The 23,258-nt window shown below is 61.5% G+C and overlaps 2 protein-coding genes across 5 annotated transcripts in view; one reads left to right on the top strand and one right to left on the bottom strand.

Annotated features, from left to right (window-relative positions):
• Positions 1-23,258, top strand: part of LOC309873314 (uncharacterized protein) — a 49,720-nt gene that overhangs the window by 22,536 nt on the left and 3,926 nt on the right. Inside the window, exons 3-4 of one of the 3 annotated variants that reach the window (XR_014316284.1) lie at positions 17,034-17,178; positions 18,900-19,943. The exons of 1 other annotated variant lie outside the window; for it this stretch is intronic. Coding sequence is in view for 1 of the 2 variants with exons in the window: in XM_082748683.1 (XP_082604809.1) it covers positions 16,859-16,962 (104 nt within the window). In the remaining variant the exon portion in view is untranslated. Of the gene's footprint in view, positions 1-16,858; positions 17,004-17,033; positions 17,179-18,899; positions 19,944-23,258 lie in introns of those variants that run through there. One more of the 3 variants, XM_082748683.1, reaches the window with a different exon arrangement.
• CLCF1 (cardiotrophin like cytokine factor 1) lies at positions 6,072-15,834 on the bottom strand. Of its 2 annotated transcripts, none has more exons than XM_082748679.1 (3): positions 15,636-15,834; positions 9,320-9,486; positions 6,072-7,517 (listed from the first exon to the last, which is right to left on the bottom strand). In XM_082748679.1, the coding sequence occupies exons 1-3, from the start codon at positions 15,817-15,819 to the stop codon at positions 7,023-7,025; spliced, it is 846 nt and encodes a 281-aa protein (XP_082604805.1). In that variant the 5' UTR covers positions 15,820-15,834; the 3' UTR covers positions 6,072-7,022. The 2 variants fall into 2 exon arrangements, with proteins under 2 accessions (XP_082604805.1, XP_082604806.1); XM_082748680.1 differs by lacking the exon at positions 15,636-15,834 and adding an exon at positions 14,956-15,600.

The raw sequence follows: 23,258 nt of genomic DNA on the forward strand, positions 1-23,258 counted from the left end.
TAAAATGGTTTTTCAAAGTAGGAAGTGCTGATGGTCCCAGCCGTTGTGGGGCCCCAGTTAAACCACAGTCCCACTGTGCCCTCCCCACCCAGAGCTCAGAGGCTAATGGGGTAGGCACACGGGACACCCAAGTTGTCAGTGCAAGGACAAAATTCCTAACAACAGGAAAGGGGAGAAAAGGGTGGGCGGGAGAGGAGGTGTCCGCACTGGAAGACTCAGCACTGGAAGACCTCCTGGAGGAGGCGGGCTGCTGTAAACAGTGTCTCTCAATTCTCCACCCATGACCTTTGTCCCTTGGGCTCCTGTCATCGCTGAGTCACCCCTTCACCCGCCTCCCCCTCACCAACTTCCTGGCAGCAAGCAAAAGTGCTGGTCAGTGGGAGTCTGGGAATCAGCGCAGGGACCAGCCCAGCTCTAACTGCCCTTCAGAGCTCCCATCCAGTTCTTCCAGGAGGACAAGGTCCTGCCCAGACACTTCTGCCTCCCTCCCACTCTGCGGCTCTGCACCCTGGGTGCTCTGAGTTTGGAGTAAGGTGGGCACAAGAGAGGAAAACGCTCTGGAGTGTAGACCGCCGGACGGGAGGCACCAGAGCAGCCGTGTCCGCAGGGGCCTGCTGCCCGGCTCTCCCCAGCCCCTTCCCTGAGGAGGCCTGAGTGGGAGTCAGAGCTCGTGACTGCACTGAACAGCGCTGGAGGGCCCTTCCCTGCCTTATTTTCTGGGCTGGGCCTGGCCTAATCCCCTATCTGCCTCGTGGACTAAGTGGGGCCCATACTGAGGGAGACGGGGCCCTGCTGCACTAGGGAGGAAAGCAGGGAGGCCCCGTCCTCCCCGGGCCTGGGAAGGGCTGAGGTGCGGGGGTCCTGTCAGGCCCTGGGCCCTCTACAAAGGGATGGTGCCCAGACTCCGCGGGCCTGACCACTCTCTTCCCGGAGGACGGTCCCAGAGGTGCGTGGCACCTCACTCCTGAGCCCACAGAGCCCTGAGGGAGTAGGAAGCCATGGGTGGGGCAGACCCCTCCTCATTCCTGGTCCTTCCCACCCCTGAAAGCTGATAGCCGTGGGGCCCTGCCACCGCCCAGGGAGCGTGAAATGGGGTGTGCTGCTGGGCGGCCACAGTGGCTCCTACTGCCGCCCGATCTCCTTCCTGCTCGCCTCTGGCACCCTGACCTGCTCTGTGGGCACTTTCTGGGCCATCCCTGCCAGCTGCCCCCAGCTCTGCCTGGGCCCAGGCCCTGCGGGCCTCTCCCACGTAACCTGCCTTCAGCTTCTCCCAGCCCCGAGAAAGAATCAGGGCAGTTAGCTCAAGCGCAGGCAGGCGGCTAGGACTGGCATTCGGGAGAGAACTCTCAACAGGCAGCGTTGCCCTCCTGTCCTAGTCAGCCGGTAGTGGGACTGAGCTCCCTGGCTCAAAGGCATTAGCACCCAGGAGTTCTGGAACCATCCCTGGCTAATTGGCATCCTTCCCCAATTTGTTATCTGGATCGTTCAGGTTTGCCAGCCAGACGAGAACCTCGGCCTGCCCGTCCTTGGGTCTTTTCCTTTTTCACTCCTCTAACCCCGTTTGCCCCCGATCACCTTTCTTCCTGGAACCCCTGTCCTGACTCAGGCAGCCTCCTGGCCTATCCCCAAAACTGCTGTGGTGGGGTCTGTCACAAGTCAGTCAGGCTTCACGCTGGAGGGCCAGACCAGACGTCAGAGTTGGGAGCTAAGTTCTCCCTCCTTCAGGGAGACCCAGGAGCCTGTTTCTGTGTCAGCTCTGACCCCCAGAGGTTGGTGATGGGACTAGCAGGACTGACCTTTGCACCTCAGCCTGGGAACACTCAAGGGCCTTGTTTAGGTCAATACTAAAGTCTTGGGAGAAGCCAAGAGAAAAAGAAGAGCAAAGAACTGGAACAGGAGCCCAGCACCTTTCTGAGGGCTGAGGCCCACTGCCTACTGCTCCAAGGGGAAGGGGGATCAGGCCTGGCTTAGCTCAGACAATGTGGCAGGGTTGGGGGGGCCTCAGTACTGCGCAGGCGCCCTGGGAGCCCCTTCCCCCTCCTCTGCTCACACTGGGGCTTGTGGAGAGAGCCAGCTAGAGCTAGGAAGGTGGGGGCAGGTAGAGGAAAGGAAGCAGTTGCCTGGGGCACAGCAGGCTGTGGGGCGTAGCCTGCTCTCCTTCCGTCTCCGGCTCCCCCTGCCTCAGGCCCTCAGGCCCTGCCGCCCACCCTGAGCTGGAGATTCTGGGCAACCAGACTCATGACCCCAGCCCCCACGTAGTCACACACCCTGGGCCCCATTCCCCACCTTCTGGGCCAAAATTCTTTCCGCCGGCTCCTCCTAGTCCATCATGACCCTCCCAGACAGCCCACCGCTTCCTGAGCCAGGGTGTCTGGCCTACTGGGCTTAAGGGGCAGGAACCTGATCAAAGGCAAAAGTTGCCCCACATCTGGGTTTTTCTACCACTGGCTGTCTCTTCTGCTTTGTCCCAACGACCCCTTCCAAAGGTCCCATCACCTCCCCTTTCACCTTGGCCCTCTCGGCCCTGGAGAGACTCTGGGGAGATTTGAAAGGAATCCTTCTGGCCATTTCTCACCTTGGCCACCAGGTGTCAGACTTTGTCTAGCTGGAAGGAAGGTCCTAGTCGGTTTCTACTCCATCAGCCAGGCCTTAGAGATCGGGGCAAGTTGGGGAGGGGCCTAGAGGTGACCTCTGAACTCCGGAGGCTGAAAGACCCTGAAGGTTGGGAGAAAGAAAGGGCTGGAACTCTGGTCCTACAGTTCGCAGCTACTCCCTCATCCTCCCCACCCCCACCTCACTGACAAGGGCTTTGTCTACTGCTGGGAATCGGGGAACCAGGCTGAGTCAGGGAGCTCAAGAATGACAGGGACAAAGGCAGGGACAGTTGTGGCTCCAGAGAAGAAGGGGGAGCTTCGAGGCAGCCATGCATCAGAGCACTCAGCCAGGGGCCTGGATGGCTGGCCCTTGCCCTGTAGGTTAAGGGGAACAAGAGCCTCCTTTGGCCCTTCCCCATGTGGGGTGGCCCTGGCAAGATGAGCGCCTGAATGTGTCTCTTCACATGCTGAGAGGGCCCCAAGTCCTCGGGTGCAGGGCCAGTCGGTGCAAAAGCAGGAAGCTGGCAAGACGCCACCACCCTCTGCCACCCTCCATCCACGTCTTCTGTAGGCTCCCGCTCCTACCCTGCCCCGGACTTTGCCTCTTCCAGAGACAGCTCTCCGGCCCCGCACACCCTCTCCCGCAAGTGCGCTTCCAGATGCCCAAGGCAACGCTAAGATTTCTAATAGAAAGAAAGCCAGCTGACTTGTCATTTACCAAGGGCTACCTGCCTCATGGTCCACAGCTCCAAAACCCAAAGGAGGGGGACTCACACGCCGACACTATCCGTAGGGAGCTATTTGGGGGAAAAGTTCAAGAACCCAAACTCTGAAATGCCCTTTCTGGCTCGGCCCTCCTCTGTGCCCAGCTCCCCGCCCTCGCTGCTGGGGGTGCCCCCTCTGCACCTTCCATGCGAGTGGCTTCCAGCACTCGCCCGCCAGTCATGCTCCTCCCTTCTTTCCCTCTGCTACCCGCCCTGTGTGCGCGGTGGCTCCCAGCCACTCCAGAGCCCCGTTCCTATCCTTCTGGGGTCTAGACCAACCCTCAGTTCTCTGCCGTTCATGCTTTGTCAGCCCTCCCCGCTGCCTTGGGAAGCACCCCACCCCCTCTCTGTGCTCGCCTCTGGCCATCTCTGGCTTGCGAGGGGATGTCACAGCCCGTGACAGAGATGTGGGTGCTCGTGCCGCCTGGCACCACGGGGCTGCCCAGCGACGTTTTGATTCCCTTCCTCTGCTTGTCCCTGACTCCATTCCCTAAGGCTCTCTGCGTTCTTCTCCAGCTGCACCCCTCCCGCAGCAATTTCATGTTCAGATCTCATCTGTTTGAAAACAACAGCAAACCAGCCAACCCTACAGAAAACGTTCTGTGCTTCCGCTACCCGCCTAGGTATTCCTTTTGCCACAAAACGCCAGGGAAAATATATTTACCCCTTTTTCTTTCTCACTACCTCCTTTAATCTCACAATTTGGCATCTGCCTCCCAACTGTGCTTGCAAAGATCACGTGTGACTTCCTGATTTCTCAGTGGGTTTCCCCCCGAATTCTTCCCTCAGTGCTTTGGGGGCCTCTGACACTGCCGATCGGCCGCCTCCCTAAAACTCTTAACTCTCATACACTGTTGCCTTGATACTCTTCAAGTCAGCTTATGTTAAATCATCAAGTACTCTAGTTTGGGGCAGGCATCATGCTAAAATGCTGTAGGGATGCAAAGACGAGTAAATCGTGGAACCTGCCCTCGAGATGCTATGTGCTTAAAAGGGAGACGGACACGCCGAACCGACCCTTGTTCTGCCCTTGTCCAAACCCTACCTGGAGAAGCCATGCAGCAGCACCTGCTGTGTGTGGGAACCGGGAGTGACAGCAGTGACGGCAGACACCCTTGCTTCCCCAAGAGGCTTACAGACCACCAGAGGGATGCCATGGCGCTTGCCTTGGACCCCCTGGGATTTCGTCTGGGTCTTTCTGCAGCTAAGCACAGTCTGCCTTGGATTTTAGCATTTGGGGCAAAGGACCCCTTTTCTGGGTGGTTTGGGTCAGCACACTTAATTGAACACCTTCTTTGGACTTGCGCCTGCACTGGGGTAAAGAAATAGAGAAAGCGGAGTCTGTCCCCCAAGATGCTCACAGTGCATGGCTGTGGGATATGCCTCCCTTCTTCCGGTCTTCTGGAGAGCCGCTTGCTTGGTGCCTTGCCTTACGGGCTGCCACTCCATTTGCCCCAGCGTGGAGACAGCCCAGATGCCCTCTCCTTCCTATCTTGTTAGGCAGGAAGTAGGCCTGTGGGGTATCTAGAGAGAGCCAGGGAAGATAGCCCCGCCCGGAGAGCCTGGACCCTTCTGTGGGGCATGTCCCCTCGCATGTGGGCCAGGTGATCGTGGGACCATCAGCAGAAGCCACCTCGCCCACAGACAAGTCCAGTGGCTCCCGCGTCTACACTCACACCCCTGGCGGTGGTTTCAGGTAAGCTGCCCTTCCCTCCCCGGATGGATCACAGGCTCCGTAAGGGCGTAAGGGCAGGAGCCACGTTAGCTCTCTGATTGCCCTTGGAGTTCCTACTCCGGTTAGCATAATGATGGGCAGGCTTGAAAGTATTTGTTGATGGCTTGATGTCACCATCATGTTACTTCCTTTGCTTAGGACACCATCTCCTGTTAAAATACTTCTGTGTCATCTGGGAGCAGTCAGCCCCTATACCTCCCCCGAGTCTCTTTGCAGAGTGTCCCAGCAGGCCGGACTGTCCCAAGTCACCTGAGTTTACTAATCCCTGCCGCCGCAGCCGGGCATCTTACCTTTATCTTTCTCTCAGCCTTCAAACAGTCTTAGGAGGCTGTTTCATCATCCCCATTTTACAGATGGGGAAAGTGGAGAATAGAGAGCTTTAGGTAATTTGTCCAAAGTCACTCTAGGAGGTTAAGAGGCTGGGCTTGGAGCTGAGGTCATCCCTTGAGCAGTACCTACCCCATTTGCTTGCAGACCAAACTGAGTTTTCCTCTTTCCCCCAACCTGCTGTCTTACACTGGGAAGAAAGGAGTAGAGTGTAAGCCGAGACTTGTGACTTGGCCGCAGTCGCTCACACTCCCCAGGAGAGGAAGGGCATTGAGGTGAGGGTCACTGCTGGGGGTCCCAGTGGGTTGTCACAGGTGGGGGTACTGGCGAAGCTGAGGGCTGACTGCGCAAGGCTGACCGGAGGGACAGGTGGACAGCATTGCGGGCAGACAGACCTCTGAGACCCTTAAAGTAATCTTGAGAGGTGAGGCGGGCTGAGCAAAGGCTGGAAGGGGGACACCGGATGTCGGAAGGACCGAAGGACACGCCGTGGGTAGAGGGGCAGAGTGTGCTGTGCCCGCACCCTCCCTATGGACCGGGCAGAGCCTCTTCCCCAAGCTCTTCGCCTCTCCGAACCAAGCCTTGGACTGGCAGACTCCAAGCCTGTGGGCGCGCGGGAGCCTGGGAGTAGAAGGACCAGGAGGGACGAAGTCCTGGGGCAAGCATTTTATTCGTTAATACAAGAATAGAAATTTTGCAATAAATATCATCTAATAAATAACATCTCCAAATAAATAAATATTAACACAACAAACTTAGAGTCATGAGTGGGTGAGGCTGGGGGCAGGGCCCGGGGGGGAGCTGCCCCCTGCACCCTGCAATGCTACTGCAATGTAAACTTTCAGGGAACCCTGCGACGGTGGCTCTGGTTGCCTTCCCCAGCCTGGGCAACCCACAGCCAGCCCGGAAAGGGGGTGGGGAGGAGGCACCGTGATGCCCACGACCAGATGCAAAGCAAGGTCCTTTTGGCTGCCATCCTGTGCCACCGACTGCCTTGGTGACCCCTGGGTCCGGTCTGTCCCTGGCCCTACGCTTTCAGTCTGACCTCCAATGCAGACCCTGCCTCTTCCACCTTTAAATCCCGTTTCTCCCTGTTTGGACTTGCCACTGTGTGCGTTTCCTGAATCGGGTGTAGCGAGTTATTTGGGGATAGGGGAGCAACACCTATCGAAGAAGAGCGGGGCAGCCGGAGGGCTTCACCCCAGAAACACAGGGGCCCTGGTGGCCCCCCTCCCTGCCCTACAGGCATGCTTCCTGGACGTACCACTGGAGAGGGGCCGTGTGGCACCGGCACCTGCTGGGCAGGACGCAGGAAGCTGTGAGAGCCCTTGCACCAGCTGGCACCCCTCTGCTCAGGTGAGCACTCCTTCCTGTGGCAATGGGACAGGAGCTCTTGGACCTCTTCCCCAGACCCGCACGACTTTGGGAAGCGGGAGGGGACAGGCCTTACTGCATCGCACCCCCTTCCAAGTCCGGAGAGGACCAGAGCCTCCTGGCTTCTGTCTCCTGGCTCAGCAAGGGTTGGTGCATAGGTTTCTCCCTCCCAGAGCGGGAGCAGGGCTTAAAGGAGGAGGCGAGAGGGGAGGTGGGCAAGGTGAGAGGTCAGAAGCCGTGGGCCTCCAGGTGCAGGGTGACCGCCGCCGCAGGAGGCTGCATCTTCTTCTTGAGCCGGTTGAAGTCCTTGGCTGAACGCCACAGCCAGGTCTGCAGCTCCTTTAGCAGCCAGAAGTCGTCCATCTTCTGGAGGAAGTCGCTGTGGGCAGGGCCAGGGGCCCAGGTGGGCTCAGTGCCCGGCAGAGGCTGGGGCAGCGGGTAGCCCAGGGCCGCCATGACGCCCGCGATGCTGCCCAGCAGGCCCTGGAGGCTGGTGCAGAAGTGGGCCAGGCTGCGGCGCAGCTCGGCCGTGGCGGCCTGGCGGTTGAGGCCTCGCAGGTAGCACAGCAGGTGGCTGTAGGCCTCATAGTTCTGGGTCAGCCGCAGTTTGTCGTTGAGGCTCCGCCACACGTCCAGGTTGACAGTGGCCCTGGGCAGGGTCTCTGCCCCCAGGCGAGGCGGGTTGAAGTCAGGCTCGTTGAAAGGGGGGCCCAGGTAGTTCAGCTGTGAAAAGGAGAGGGCGATGGGAAAGGAGGAGGGCCGAGCAGCCAGCGGCCATCAGGAGATACCTGCCCCCAGAGCCGCAGTGTCCTGGGTCCCCAGACACCCGTCTGCACACCAGGCCCCTCTCTGCTCCAGGGCCTCCCCAAGCTTCTCCGGGGGTATCATTTGCGTGGAGGTGACAGCTGAGGCAGTGAGGCAGTGGGGGTGACGAACTCTCCCACGAAGAGGTGTAGAAAGAGAAAACCTTGCAGGAGCTACTCAGGGAGGGTGTGCTGATGGGCTGTGTGTGCAAAGCCTTGGGAGCGGCCCCCACGGGGCAGGGCAGAGAGGAAGAGGAGCCAGGAGGACACAGGAGGCCAGGCCGCAGAGGTGGAAGGTGGACCAGAAGAGTGAAGAGCCAAGAAGAGTTCAGAAGGCAGCAGAGCTCGACAGCGTGGCTGCAAAACAGAGATCAAGGAGAATGAGCCCTAGAAAATTCTGCTGGGTTCGGCCAGGAGGAGGTGCCTGACGACCTTGGAGAGAGCCGCTTCAGTGGCCTGGAGGCCAGATTGCAGGGGGTTAAGGAGTGAGTGGGTGGAGAGGAAGCGGAGGCAGAGGGTGTAGACCACTCCTTCGAGAAATTTGGCAGGGAAAGCCAGGAGAGAAAAAGGGTCGGGAGCTAGAGGGGGTAGCAGAGTCAAGCAAAGGTTTTTGGCCAGGGGGAGGGAGGAGCGGGTGGGAATCAGAGCTCCATTTGCCTCCCGACATGCCTGGTCCCACCAGCAGAAGGGCCAGGGATAGACGGTACTCATGAAGCCCCAAGTCCCCCAAGACAGGGCTCCCAGGAGCAGGGCTGCAGAAGGAAGAAACTGAGGCAGTCTCAAGAGTTCGGCTGCAGGAAGGGTATAGGAGGCAGGCTGGGGACGAGGACACAGCTTTGCCAACCCTCAAGGGAGAGGCCTGGGGCCCAGGGAAAGGGCTGAGGGGGGCGCTGCAGCCAGAGAGAAAGGGAGCAGAGAGGGGCGAGGCCTGGGAGAGGCAAGGGCCCAGGGGGAGGTTCACACGCTGACAAGCACAGAGACAAACTAATTTCCTCGGTGTATCCTGGGGCCGGAGCCAGCTCCCCCACCACCCTCCTCCCCTTTCCTTCCCTGGCTCCAGAGTAGGGGCTGGGATGTGGAAGAGGAACACGGGAAGAGGGGCTGGTTCCCCCTGGTCCTCCGCAACTCTGACCCTCTTCCCTTCTCTCCTGGGCTCTCGGAACACCTCTGGACTGCCCCCAAATCCTTATGGCACAACTTCCATCCACACCCCGAACCTCCTGCCACTACTGGCCTGGCTTCCCCTCGGCCCCCTTCCCCCAAGTCCCCCCTAGGAGGCCCAGCTAGGATGGGAGAGGCAGACAGAAGGGAGGCCCATGGGTCCAGAGCAGCAGGGCCCCAGGTCTGGGGCAGAGGCGAGCTGGAACACAGGCATGGGAGGTGGGGCCCCTCCATCCCCACCCAGCCCCGCCCGTGCAAGAGACACCACAACACGGTGTAAACAGAAGAGACTTCCCCGGCCCCCAGGGGGAGGCGGGCGGCTGGGCGGGCAGCCAGTGGGGCAATGGGCCAAGGCGGGTGCGAGGCCTGCCCACATGCCTAGTCCTGGGGCCAGGGATGGGGAAGAGAGGGGCACCTAAGAGGGAAGGGCAGGAGATGGGCCAGACATGGGGACCGTTGGGAACCAGAGGGCCCCCTGGTCGTTGCTGCTCACTGGGACCCCTCCACCACTCTGTGTCTCTTCCACCGACTCCCACACCCTGCCGTCACCCCGGTACTCACGTAGGTCCCAGCCAAGCTGCGGAGTTGGTGCTCCAGGTAGCGGGTGAGGTCATAGGTTTTCTGGATGGAGGGACCAGGCCCCGGGTCCCCTGTGCGGTTGAGGGCTGGCACTGCGGGGAGGTGCCAGAGCACAGTGCACAGGCAGGCTAGCAGCCCCCACGAGTCCCCTGTGGACGGGAGGGGCATGAGGCGTGAGCGCAGGCCCGGGCCCAGCGGAAGATACGGCTGGCAAGGCCCTCAGGTGTGTGTCCCCACCTTGGGCTTGGAGGGGGGTGGGAAGGGTGGGCCGCAGGATGGGAGGCAGGGGGCGTGGAGTAGGGGAGCCTTCCTGGCCAGGGTGTGTGTGCTCACAGGGGCATGTGTGTGAACGAGGACCAGGACTTGGCCGCGGTGTGTGTATCTCCCAGCATACTGGCGTGTCAGCTAAGGGTCGCCGTATCTACGCCGACACATGTGTATGTGTACACGGAGGGATGGGGCCAGGCCTAGGGTCTGTGAACCAGTGCTCCCCCAGCCTCCCCGTCCCGCTGGAGCTGAGGGGGTGGGGAACAGCACATGTGCCCACTGCCAGCCCGGAGCAGTCAGTCCTGGGAAGGGCCCGAGAGAGGCTGAGACAAGTCCAAGCCGAGCCATAGGAGGCAAGGGGTAAGGTTAGATCACCAACGGCAGGCCGAAGGACACAAGGTTAGATCACCAACGGCAGGCCGAAGGACACAGGGCTGCCTCCTGTAGCTGGGGGTACATTCTAGTGGATTCCTGGGTGTGGACTGACCCAGGGCCCAGGTCTGCCCCGTTCTTATCTAGGAGGTGGGAGGGGGAAGAGTTTGACCTGAATGAGTCTGTTGTTTGTTTTTGAAGATTTATTTATTTATTTCAGAGAGAGAGAGAGAGAGATGTGAGCGCATGCGGGGTAGGGGCAGAGGGAGAGGGGAAGCAGACGCCCCCACTAAGCATGGAGCCTGACTGGGGGCTCCATCCCAGGACCCCAACATCATGACCTGAGCCAAAATCAAGAGTTGGATGCTTAATGGGCTGAGCCACCCAGGCGCCCCCTGGATGGGGTCCTTTGATCAGCCTGTGGAGAAGAGGGGGAGGGGTGGGGGTTTGGAAAGGGAGGAGGAGAGGGAATAGGCTGTATTTGTTGGGTTTGGTTTGTCAGCCAACCGTGCTGAAGAGTCTGGACATCTTGAGATACCAGGGGTCTTGAGCCCAGGGGGTCAAGGTCTGTGAGGACAGAGGATACCCCTTGAGCCCAGGGGTCGGGTCTGTGAGGACAGACATAGGCAGCAGGAGGCACGATTTTCCCAGCTTTTAGCTGAGGTCCACGGTGAAGAGAACGAGGGGACTGGGTAAGGGCGATTAGGGTTAGACTATAATTGGCATTGGGCTGGGTTAGGTTTAAGGACTGGGTTACTTTTAAAGTTTCAGGTTAGTTTACTGGGATTTGGCTGATTGAGTGTGGTTGAGGTTTGAGTCCGGCTGGGGGATGTGGTTAGGTTTGGACAGGCTCAGGATTCGCTGGGGCCAAGGTCTGTGAATGTGTTCATTCAGACGTCGGCTGGGGTTACACATGGCCTGTCACGAAGAGAGGGCCGGTGAGGGTTTGAAGCTTGGGTAGGTGTGAGATCATGAGTGGTTTCTTCTGCTTTCTATTTTCTGCAGAATTTCACGATGACATATGTTGTTGCTGTGACAGTCAGAAATGAGTTGGATATGCGTTTGACAGTTTGACTGAACTTAGAGTTAGGGGGAGTCTGGAGTGAGCCGTAATGCTGGGTCAGAGTTTTAGAGACGGTTTAAGACTCAGACTGTATAGAATGTCTCTGACAAGGGTGTAAGGGTCGGGTGGGGACTTCTGCAGTGGCCCTGCCCGTCAGTCTTCACTTTTCCAGGCGTTTGGCTGGCGACTTCATTGGCTGGCATGGGAGTGGGCAGGGTGGGGGAGAGCACTGCTCTGAGACCCTGCCCCTGGGAATGAGGGCCTCTTGGTTTGAGAGCATGCGTGCGTGTGTGTAGACAGAGAGCAGGATCAGGCACGTGACTAGCCGCCTGTCCTTGTCCCCATCTGCAGCCCGTGGCGTCCCTCCTGGTGCTCCTTCCCTCATTCTGCCTTTCCAAAGCTTAGCTCCATTCATCATGCCTCACATCCCAAGAGAATTCCAGGCCTTCCTCCTCTGCACAAAGCCCAGGGCTATCCTCAGCCTGGATTATCTAGCCAAGTGACCTCCAAGATTCTAGGGGTATAATATGGGTTTCGTTTCGGAAGTTGGATACCTGCCGAGGTGGGCAGTGGCCCTTCCAGCCTTGAGTCAGCGGCGATGCTGAGGGTCCCAGCTGAAACCCGGATTGGGAGCTGGGCTCACCTCTGTCCCCCACACTGCTTGGGGCAGCCCTTCTGGCCAGAGTTCTTATGCCATGAGGGGCTGGGGTGGGGAAAGGGTCACAGGGTCAGGACCCCAACTCTGGGCCTTGTTTTCCCCTCCCCTTCTGGGCCCTGTGGGACATCCCTGGGGAGAACTGGCTCCCTGCACAGGGACAGCCGGGGGAGAAGCCTTTGGATAAACAAGAGCTAAGTCATCTGGGCAGAAAAACGGCTCATGAAATTAACCAGACGAGGCCGGTGTTTCCAGGAATATTTCAGTTCTGAGGTAACTGTGTCACTGCAGGCTGGGGGGTGGGGGTAGGGGAAGGAGCCGCAGGATCGGACTGACCGACCCATGGACAGAGCCAGAAAGAAGGAAGGAGTCTCAGGTGCCTAGAGGGAGGAGAGGCTCGGAGAGTTGAAGGGGACAGGGCTCTCCTGTCTAGTACAACGGTTTCTGCTCTGGGCAAGACGTCCCTGTATCTCAGGCAGCAAACGGAGAGCCATCTGGGGCACAGAACACCTGTGGTTTAGTTGTGAGCAGCGGGACCTGGGGCAGCTAGCCTGCATCGCTGGGACCTGGGGCAGCTAGCCTGCATCGCCAGGACCTGGGGCAGCTAGCCTGCATCGCCGGGAGGGAGAAGTGGGTGGGCATCCCAGAGCCCTCCTCCATCCTTCTAGCCAGGGTCCTGTTGTGCAGGTGGACCCGGCCACTGGGGGCTGGGTCCTGGGCCCCCTCCCCCGGTCCTGGCCCCTAGCCCAGCCCCCGTCCCAGCTCTGCCTCTGGCTGCTGCCCACTGATTGTTTACATCCCGTCTTCCCTTGTGTTTATAAATCCGCCAGAGCACGTGAGGGGCTAATGAGTGCAGCTCACGTTTCCTGCTGGAGCCCCCCACCCCCCATCCTGGCCCCCTCCCGGGCGGCCCCTAATTCCATCCAGATCCCTGGGCCCTGGGAACCTAGGCCCCCCTCATGAACACACACACACATACTCAGCCCACGCAAGCGCACGGCCACCCTGACACGGCTGCACAGGCAGGCAGAGCCCGGTACGCGGGTCTCTAGCCAGCTGCCCCTTGATCCCTGGCCTGTGTCCTCCAGGCTGACCTCATTCAGTGATGATGGGGGGCTCAGTGGGGCAGATGGGCCCCGGGCGGCCAGGGTGGGTAGGACAAATCAGCCAGGAGACTCTGCACCTAGGATGGCTGCTTAAGAGCTACGAGCTGAAAATGTAGGAGCTGGGGAGGCATCGCAGAGCTCCAGAGGTGCTGAAAAATGTGGGAGCCGGAAAGGCTCTGCCCTCAGGCCAGCCCTGGACCAGCTTCCGCAGTGACCTTGGAGGGATCTATTGAGGGGAATTGGGGGAAGGAGTGGTTTAGTGTGTCCAGTGCAGTGTGAGATCCGGGCACTGAACTCTAGGACATGGCCCTCGGGGGCTCCTCTTGACCAGCCTCCTCAGGGAGAGGCCCCCAGAAGCACCCCATCTTGCCTTGTCCTCGGGGGGGGGGGGTGCTGCCTTCCCTTGGCTCTTCTCCCTTCCATCTTCTCCTTGGTTCCCTCCGCCCCAGGTCACTGAGAAGTGCTTAGGGGGCGAGTCCACATAGGCCCAGAAGTCAGGATCCCCAAGATTTGCCACCAACCCACCAGGTGACTGGGCTCTCGCGAGGGCTGCGCTGTGCACACTTAAGTTGCTCTGAACAGAGCCACGTGGGGCCCCATGTCTGCTGTCCCCTTCAGCAGCACCCTCCCTGCCCTTCTCCTCCAGCCTCAATGACAGAAGAAGAAACTGAGGCCCAGGGCAAGAAGCAGACAGGTGGGCCAGCCGCCCTGCCTTGGGAAGGCAGTGTGGATACGGGAGTAGAGCTGTCGGAGTGAGAGGGTTCTGGACGGTGCTGCAAGAGGTCCCCGGCTGTCCCCAGGGAGGGCAGGATCATGCGGGGGCGGCGGGGCCCAGGTGGGGGCCAGCGGGTGGGTACAGCCCGGCAGTCCGCTGAGAGCCAGACAGGGGGACCAAGAGAAGGAAACAGTCTCAGGAGTGTGGGGGAGTTTGAAAGGCTGTTGTTACTCAGAGGGGTGGGAGGGGCAGGGAGGGAGCAGGCGGGAGCCGCGGTGTGAATAGGCAGGTGGCATTGGATTGTGGAGAGGAATGTGAAGTGTCACTAGCCATGGCCGGTGTGGCCCAGCAGGGTGCACAAGTGTGAACGGGGCAGGAGTGCGGGGCTCTGTGGAGGGGACAGGGAGCCATTACACGGGTCTGGACGAGAGGCTGGGGATGCGAGGGCTGCTAGGCGACTCTTGCGGCGGCGCCCGGTGCCAGTTCTCTCCCCGCCCCCCACCTGAGAGTGTGGCTCCAGGTCAGTGAGGGCAGCAGATGAAAACCGCGTGTGCGCCTGAGGGGGGTGCTATCTGGTCTGTCGCAGGAACGTGTCCCGGTGTCCCGAGGGAGGGGTAGCGGGTGCTCAGAGCCGGAAACGGGGTCTCTGGGGGTTGTGAAAGGCCGGAGGTGTCAGTCCCTCAGGCTCAAGGTCAGGGCCAGAGAGAGTGCCCCACAGAGGTGTGCGTCCAGCGCCCTCACCCACAGCGTCTGTCCCAAGGCTGGGGACCTCCAGCCTCCCCACCCCTCCTGGCAGCTCCCTCCTACCTCAGCCAGGAGGGCCTGGCCGGGCGCTGGGGGAAACTGGGACGGGGTCCCGTGGGAGTTGGGGGGGGGTGTCTGGGGGGGTGGGGGCTTCTGGAGCGCAGTGTGGAGTCGCTGGGAAGGAAGGTGGGGAGGGGAGAGATGAGGGGACTCTGGCGAGGCCCGAGGGACCTGGGGTCTCCCTCCAGGGGCTCGGCCGGAGAACTTGGCGGCGGCGGCCGCTCGCTGGCCCTCCCCCTCGGCGGTGACCTCTCGCTCCCGGCCCCCTCCCCGCGGCGGCGGCGGCGCCTTCCCCCTGTGTGGCCTCGGCGCCCCCGGCCCCGCCCCCGGCCCGCTCCCGCCCGGTCGCTCCCTTCCCGGCGGCGGGGGCGGGGGCGGGGTCCGGGGAAGCGGGGCTCGGGGCTCCGGCGGGCCGCTGCCCTTTCCCGCGCGTCAACTCCCCGCTCGGCCCGCCCGCCCCGCCGCGGGCCGCCGGGGCCGAGCGGCCGCTGCCGCCGCTGCCCGGCCGGTGACGGACTTTCTCCCGCCGGGTCCGGCCGAGCTGCGCCCGTCCCCCGCACTAATCACTCCCAGGCCACGGCGGGCGGGACCGGGGACTCGCTGCCGCTGCCGCCCGCCCCGCCGCCCGGCCCCTACCTGCCGCCGGCTCCCCGGCCGCGGGCAGCATGGTGGGCTCCGGCCGCGCGGCGCGCAGCGAGGAAGCCGCGGGTCCCGCAGCCCGGCCCGGCCCGGCCCAGCCAGGCTCGGCTCTGCCCTCCGCCCTCCCCTCCTCTCGCCCGCCCTCCTTCCCGCCCTCCCCTCCCGGCGGGCCGGGGAGGGAGCGCGGCGGGCCCGAGGTGTCGGCCTCCCCCTCGCCTCCCGCCGGCCCGGCCTCGGGCTCCCCGCCCTTCTCCCCTCTTCCCCCCCGGCCCCCTCCTCCCCGCGCGCCGCGTCCCCCTCCCGCAAGCCCGCTCCCCGCCTCGGACTCGCTCTCCCCGACTTTCGCGCGGGGCTCTTTCCGCCGGGATCCCCGGGACCCCGTCCCGCAGGGGCTCCAGGTTGCCGGCTTCCCCTGGCCGGCGGGTCGCCCGGGCTCCCCGCCGCGCTCCCGGCCACCTCCTGGCCCCGCCGAGCGGACTTGAGGAATGCCGCGTCCCCGCCCGGCCCCTCTCGAGGGCGCCGGGCCGTGCCTCCCCCGGCCCGAGCCCTGCTGGCGGGGGTGGCTCCCGGCTCCCCAGCCCGGCCCCGGCTCGGGGCTCCCGGAGGAGGCACGGGAACCGGATCTCGCGGCTCCCGGGCGGGGGCGGGGGCCGGGGCCTCGGACGCCGAGCTCCTACCTGCTCGGAGGTCCATGGGGCTGGGGGCCGGGCCGGCCGGGCGCGGCTCCTCTCCCGGAGGCTGGCGGAGTGGGAGGGCGAGCCGCGGCTCCGGCGAAGCTTTAATAATCCCATCCGCCAGGCCCACTCGCAGGTTTTTTTCGCTCGGTTTCGGATTTTTTTTTTTTTTTTCGGTGTGGGACATTCTGCAAACTTTTTTTTTTTTTTTTTCTGACGTGTAAAGCTGTAACCACAAATTGTAGCGGCCCTCCCCGGGGTGGGGGGAGGAGGGGGGAGGAGGGAAGGGAGGGCTTCTGGGGCTCCTCTCCCTCCCACAACACCGAGGAGGGGTGAGGTGAGGCGAGGCTGCGGCGGTACCACCCTGGGCCTCCTGGGGGAGGGGGCGGGGAGGGCATCAGTCCGTCTGCAGACTCCCGGGGCTGGGGGAGTGAGTCGCCCGCTCCTTTTCTTCTCCGACGGCGTCGACCTGGGGTGCGGGGTCCCTGCGCTCACGCTACCTCCGACTCCTCATCTCTAACCTTCCCTCCCCTCCCCCTCCCCCTGAGTAAATGGAATGACACATTCTCCCAAATGCCAGCGAGCTGGCTTCCTAGCAAGTGATGGTGTTTTTCCTGCTGCCCTTTGTCTGGGCTGACCGCCCCCCTTGCCTATTGTCCCGCCGCCTGTCCCATTTCCAAAAGCCGGGGCTGAGGGAGGCGCTGGGGCTGGGGCAGGTGACTGACCGGCTCCCGAGGTCCCCTGGGGTGAGGGAGGCGGAGGGCACCGCGGGCCCACTGCCCAGCTCTAAGGAAAGTAGAGGGCACTTGGCTGAGGGTTTTCCCCTCAGGTTCACAGGGTTCTTCATTCTTCCCCGTGGCCGGGAGAGAGCACATGGGTGGGGGAATTGTAGTTCATTAATCAGCACGAGGCACCAGACCAGTTTCAACACCAGAGGCTGCACGGGTGACTCAGCGGGAATGCTCCCATTCAAGGCGATGGACTGACCAAGAGTCCCCATTTGTGAAATGCTTCCCCCTAAAGACGTTTGGTCTTCTCCCGCCTTTGGGCTTTGGGGTTGTTGGGGTTTTTCAGTGGCGGGGTAGGGGTGGTTTGGCTGCAGAGTGCCCCCCCTTCTTCCTTGCCTCAGGCCTGGTTGGAGACTTGCTAGGCGGGATACCTGGGGGACCCATAAGCCCAGACCCTCCCTGAAGGGTCTCCTTCCTGCCCTCTTTCTCCCCCTCCAGAGAGCCACCAGGGGGAGTGCAGAGGAAACAGCTCACGTCTGCGACTTGCAGACATCTCCTCTGGTGACTTCTTGGGGGACAGTCCTTTGGTCTCCAAGGCCTGAGTGCTCTAATCCAGACCACCAATTAAATCATTTGGTAATAAGTTGCTTCTGTTGCTTGTTTTTTTTCAAAGTGGGTGAGGCCGTGGTGGGCCAGCCCTGGAAGGTGATTCCTCTCTCTGGAACAGCATCAGATCCTTCACTCCATGCTCCTGTCCCAGTGCCCCCACAGAAAGGAGGGCGCCCCGCCAACCCTGCCACAGCCCCCCCAGGCTGCAGGTCAGAGCCGGCCGGTGGTTAGGACCAGTGCTGGGTTCCCAGGGCAGCTCTTCCCTTTTCTGCACTGTGCGGGACTGAGGTGGGGGGGTGGGGGGGTGGGGAAGAAGTTTGTTTTCAATTACCTCACTGGAGTGGGACAGACTTTGTTGTTGGGTTTTTTTTTTCTTTCTTTCTTTCTTTCTTTCTTTCTTTTTTCTTTTTTCTTTCTAAACAAGGAGAAAAATTGCTGGGAAAGGGGAGCTGGCCTGGGGTTGGGGGCAGGGGGCTTTCTGGGGCATCAGTAGCAGCTCTGAGGAAACCTGCTGGGGGGGGTTCCTTCTGAAAAGTGCTGGGGGGGGGCCTCTTCCCCATCATCCCTCCACCCCAGCCAGAACTCTGGGGTTTCAATGACATTCTTGGCGTGTGAGCCCTGCGATCTTTTGATGCCCATGCCAAGGTCAAGAAGGCAGATGCCCAGTGGGTGACTGGCACTGAGGCCAGCCTGTAAGGTCCTGGAGCAGCCTTCTCTTTCAGAGGGAGGGAGCCCGGAAGGCCCCCGGTGGGGGGTGCAGTCCATCCTTCTGCGCCGGTTTGCAGCCTGCTCCTTGTGGAGAGTGTGTGCACAGACAATGTGGTTTGGATTTGGCTGAGCCCCCTCAGCACCTTGTAAAGCACCTTGCTGAGTCAGGGAGAAAGCAGCCCCCACGCGGGAGAGGAGGAGGGGGCCGAGGGGGCCGGGAGGGAAAGGGGAGCTGAGGAAGGGAGGTGGGGGCTGAGAGAAGAGGAGGGGAAAGAGAAGGGAAGGGTAGGGAAGAGGAGAGGCGAGGAGGCAAAGAAATGGGTGGGAGTGGGAAGGAGGGGAGGAGGCAGGAGCCCAAGGAGGAAGAGGGACAGACTGTGCAGGGGAAGGGGAGAGGAGCTCACCATGCTGCGCGGCCCCTCCCCCGGCAAATGTTCACCTCACGAGTCCAGAAACTATTGATTTGCAGGAACTGAGGTCCAGGGGCTCCTAAATGGGGACCCAGGCCAAGTGAGTGCAGGGACAACAGGCTTTACACACAGATGCAGCCCTGCCCCCCCCCCCCCAGCTTGATACAGTGACCCCACCCCCATGTTGGAGAAGTCTCCTTCTCCCTCTGCCTCTTGTCTAGACTCGCATCCCTGCCCTCTCCCCTCACCCAGGGGGTGGCCAAGCCCCCCCCCCCCCCCATCTTCCCCACTGCCAAAGAGAAAATCAGCTCCATCTCCGAGCAGCCAGTGCCCCTCTGCCATGTCTGGGCAAAGGCTGCAGGCCAGGAGCTGCCAGTGGGTTGGGCTGGGGGCTGGAATAAAGACCGTGTCTTTCTGCTGCCAAATCCCAAATAGGTGGGCTGTTGGAACTCGGCTGGGGGCGGGGGCGGGGGAGAGGCAGAGCAGGAATAGCCCTTCCCATGTTTCTGGGGGGTAGGGGCACAGGTGGCTGCCCTCTGGTTTCCAGCCCGGGGTCTCAGGCAGGCTCCCGCTCCCCTGTGGCTGGCGTTCTGGGACTACTGCTGAGGGCAGGCAGAGGTTATGGGAGACTCCCGCCCCCGAGCCCCAGAGCCATCTGTCTTGGTACAAGGTGCAGGCACTTCCCGAATCCCTGCTGGGGGCTAGCGGCAGGAGGACAGAGGGGACAAGGAAAACCCACCCACTTCCCCTTTCTAGAGAAATTCCCTCTAGGGGGAATTTCATGTTCTTGTGACAAGGGGCCCTCATTTCAGATCAGAAGATGGAGGAGGCAGGAGAGTCCCAGCAGAAGGCGCAGCTTCAGGGTGGAAATGGAGCTGGATGGCAGGAGGGGCAGTGGCGATCGCAGGGCGAGGCCCCCCGCGCTGGCCCGGGCTGTTCCCTGCACTTGGCAGAGGGCCAGGCTGGGAGTTAGGCTGAGGGACTCCCAGTTGGCCCCCGCCTGGCCTTGGGATAAGCCCATCACCTCTCTGTGGTATGGCTTATGACCCTCTATGCCCTCCTCCCCCACGGGATGGTGGGAGATCATGAGAAGGACACTGCTTTGCTGCCCTGTGTGGCCTTTCAGACTGCAGGCCTTATCGTCCGCAGGGGGTGACAGGCCAGGCCCCAAGGGATGTGGCTGGGAGGTGGGCGGGGCTGGCGGTGGGTGATGCCCTCACTGCCCTCACAGGGGGTGGGGGTGAGTCAGTGTTGGCTCAGGGACAGGCTAGACCCTGTCCCTTCCCTTTTCCTTCCCTCGCTATGCCCATCACCGGCATTCCCAGGAAAGCAGTCCAAATACCCCCAAAACACCATGTCCCACACAGCTGCAGGACTGGCATCGAAGGGGTTCTGGCCCAGAGGTTGTCATAGATTTGTGAATGAGGGAGGCCTCCAGTCCGGTCCTGGAGCAGGAGTGCGGTGGTGGTGAAGCCCACGGAGGTAAGGAAGGACACTCACTGATTCATGCCTGGGTTCACCAAGCAGTTCCCGTGGGGCCATGGGGATGAGGCGTAGAGGCTGACCTGTGTGCGGGCGGGAGGGGCAGGGGCCTGCCAGGGGCAGCGATGCCTGGCATCTCTTGGTGACACTTTTACTCCTTTTAAAGCTCTAAAACTGGGGTGCCTGGGTGGCTCAGTGGGTTAAAGCCTCTGCCTTCGGCTCAGGTCATGATCCCAGGGTTCTGGGATCAAGCCCCGCATCGGGCTCTCTGCTCAGCGGGGAGCCTGCTTCCTCCTCTCTCTCTGCCTGCCTCTCTGCCTACTTGAGATTTCTGTCTGTCAAATAAATAAATAAAATCTTTAAAAAAGAAAAAAGATCTAAAACTTAAATACTGAAAATAGTTAAACATACTGAACTCTCACCACCTGTTGGGTCCTGGGCTCAGGTTTTGGGGAGATGATATCATGTCATTCTTACAGTAAGCCTCTAGGATGGGAACTGGAATTTACCCATTTTATATGTGAGAACACTGAAGCCACTTGCCTAAGGTCACACAAGAGTCCTCTGGAACCCAGCACTGTCTACCCTTTTAACGATACCGCTCAGATGCTAACATTCCCTCCCTACCCTCCCCGCACAGGGGAAGAGGCTGGGTTCTGAGTGCCTGGGGTAGGGGGGACCGCAGGACTTGCCACTGAGAGGATCCTTGGGACAGAAAGAGACCCGGAGACCTGGGCTCTCACGCCCTACACACCAGCCACTGCTGATGCAAACAGACAGTGTGCTGCTGGGCCAGGCACCTGCCTGGGGCCCTCCAGGTTTGGTGGGAGTCAGCCCCCCGGAAGCTCTCCATTCCTCTCATCTAGAATTACAGACTCCATGAGCAGCCAAGTGGGTCTGAACTGTGGACTGAGGGCTGGACGGGGCGATAGATACCCACCGCCCACAGCCGGGCGGAGGACTCCCCCAGGCTTCCAAGCCCCCAAACCCGTCCTCCTGCAGGGTGAGGGCTAGGTAGGCTCAGAGGCCCTGCCTGGGCTGCCAGAGGCCAGAGGGGGCTCCCTGGGATCGCATCCCTGAGGCGGCCGCTTCTCCATCCCCCTGTGCACGCTCCACAGAGAGCAGGCCTTGGGGGCCGCCAAGGGCAGGCGGGGGAAGGGAGACGGCAGGGCTGTCCACTTTCCCTTTCCCTCTAGTGGGCAGGAGCCCAGAGGGCCCTGCCTCGCCCTGAGCTGGTAGTGATGTCAGCGGAAACCCTGGGCGCAGAGGACCTCCTCCTACCTCAGCCCCGGCCCTACCCTGCCCTGCACCCCCCACCCACACCTGGACTGGTTCAGCTTTCCCGGGGAACACCGCGCCCACCTGCCCCCTGCTTTCCCGCGGGGCTGAGAGGAACCTGGTCCTGCTGCCTGCCTCTCCCCTGACCTGCCTAGGCTCCATCTCCCCATCGGCAAGGACGTCTGGGTGATGAGAGCATGAGGAAGGCAGGGGCAAAGGGGTACCTCCAGATGCTCAACTCCTCCCTTGCCTGCCAGGAGTTTCCCCGCAATTCTCCCAGGATGTTCCATTGCCCTGGCCAACCCATGCCTCAGGCTCCGTGACTCTGTCTCCCCTGGCAGAGGAGTGGGGTTACCTCTCCCTGGGCTGGAAGATCCTTATCCGGCCCTGCTGAGTCACTGCCGGCTCCTCCCGCGCTGTCCCCTCCCTCCCCACCGCCTCCCTCCTTCAGACTTCTCAGGCTTTCTCCAGAGTGTCTGGGTTCCTCAGGGGGCCCCGGGGGCTCAGAGGACGGCAGCACCTCCCTGGGACCACACACAGTCCCACCCCACGTGGCTGCCATCCCAGCACTGTGGGGACAGCGACACTGAGCGAGGGTGCCCTCCGCCTTTACTAGCTGTGTGACCTTGGGCAAGTCGCTTGGCCCTTCTACACCTCACTTGTCTCCTGTATGGAACAGGAAAGATGAGAACGATACCTCCCTCAGAATAAGGACAATTGAGTTAATACAAGTCAATTCGCTGGCATTCAGGGCTAGACGGCGGGCGTATTAGTCTCTGCCCCTCCTCACGCCCTATCCTCCTGGCTCTGCCGGTGACGCTACCTTCCCCTTCCGAGTCTGCATCCTTCCTGTTCTTTAGGTTTTGCTTTGCTCCCGAATCCAGGCCCCACAACCCCCACGCTGACCCGTCCCCACAGGGCACGGACATAGGCTGGATGGAGAGTTCTAGAGTTGGGCTGCTCCTGGTTCAACTCTCCTCTCAGATTCCTGAGCTTTTTGCCTTTGCATCCCAGACAGCCTCCCCATCCGGGTTCTGTGAACTGAGGGCTGGAGGGGACAGGGCAGACACTCTGGGCACAGGAAGCTCTGAGGGGACGAGAGAGTGGTCACCGGGTCCTAGCTGTGCGGAGTGCGTCCGGGCTTCCCAGCCGTGGGTCCTTCTGCATGACAGCAGTGGTTTGGGGCTATGAAAAGCTCCCCCTTCCCTGGCCCCCACAGGCACCTCTCAGAGGGCCCATCGTGCTGCTCCCCAGAGCCCCCCGAGTTTCCGCTGCTGGCTGCTGCAAAGTGCGTTAAGTGACACAGGGCTCAAGAATTCCAGCAGGTGCACCGGGGGCATTTGTGGGGAGGAAAAAGAGGGACAGGAGAGCTTGGCAAGGGGCCAAGGAGGGGAAGGCCACACCTGGCCTGGGACCTGCGCCTGGGGTTGGGGAGATGCTGGCACTCAGGTCAGGGGGGCACCACGCGCCCCAGTTTTCAGAAGCACCTCCTCTATGTACCCTGAGGAACGGTGTGGACCGATAAAGGCCCGCATCCTGCCTACCAGGGGCTCGGGGCTGCGGATGGTTCCGGAGCCGCCCTGCCCTTCATCACTGCCCTACCCCAGCGGCCCGAAGTCGCTCTGCCCGCCGCCCCCGTCCACTGCAGCGACCCCATCCCAGCCAGGGACGTCGGCTTCTGGGCCCCCTTTCTCCCTGGGTGCGTAGCACAGTGTTGGGCACCGAGCTGTCACCGGGCCCGGTGACAGGGTGTCTGGGCTGGAAGCTGGGAATGTGCGTGGTGTCTGTCTCCCTCTGCTGGTCCCTTAAGGGACAGCCCGGCCAGGACGCTTTCCACAGAGCTGGTGGCCTCCCCGTGTCTCCCCAGACAGTGGCGGGTGACTACTGCAGGGCGGAGGAAAGGGCCCCGGGGCTCAGGCCTGGCTTCGGCCTGGACCGCGGGCACCGCCTCCTGGGCCCGGACGCCTGACGCCGGCCTCTGACAGGGGCCCCGAGCGGTGGCCTCCGGTCGGCCTTCCCCACAGGCCAGCAGGCCCCAGACAGCCTCCTTCCCCTTCCAGCCCATGAATGGAACTGTCAGCCGTGGATTTATCTGAACCTTTTGTGAAGCTATTTCTATTTCCAGCCGAGACCGCATCTTGGAGTAATGAGTTCCATCGGTGTCCTCCCCTGCTGGGGCAAGCACGCTGCCTTTGATTTGTCCTAAACTTACCTCACTTGCGCTCCGAGGGGGCCCTGGAACCCCAGCATGCCAGGTTTTGGTGAACAAGCTGGAGCTTCCCCTTTCGCACCCCTGCTGTGGGCTTAAAACCATCCATCCCTCTCCCTCCTGCCGCCTCCACCCTGCAGCCTGAAGAGAGAGACCTGCTTTCTCTCGGCTCGGCTCGGGGCTGACTTCTGCCCCCACTAGT

Source organism: Mustela nivalis, assembly GCF_964662115.1.
Source record: "Mustela nivalis genome assembly, chromosome: 9".
Taxonomy (NCBI): domain Eukaryota; kingdom Metazoa; phylum Chordata; class Mammalia; order Carnivora; family Mustelidae; genus Mustela; species Mustela nivalis.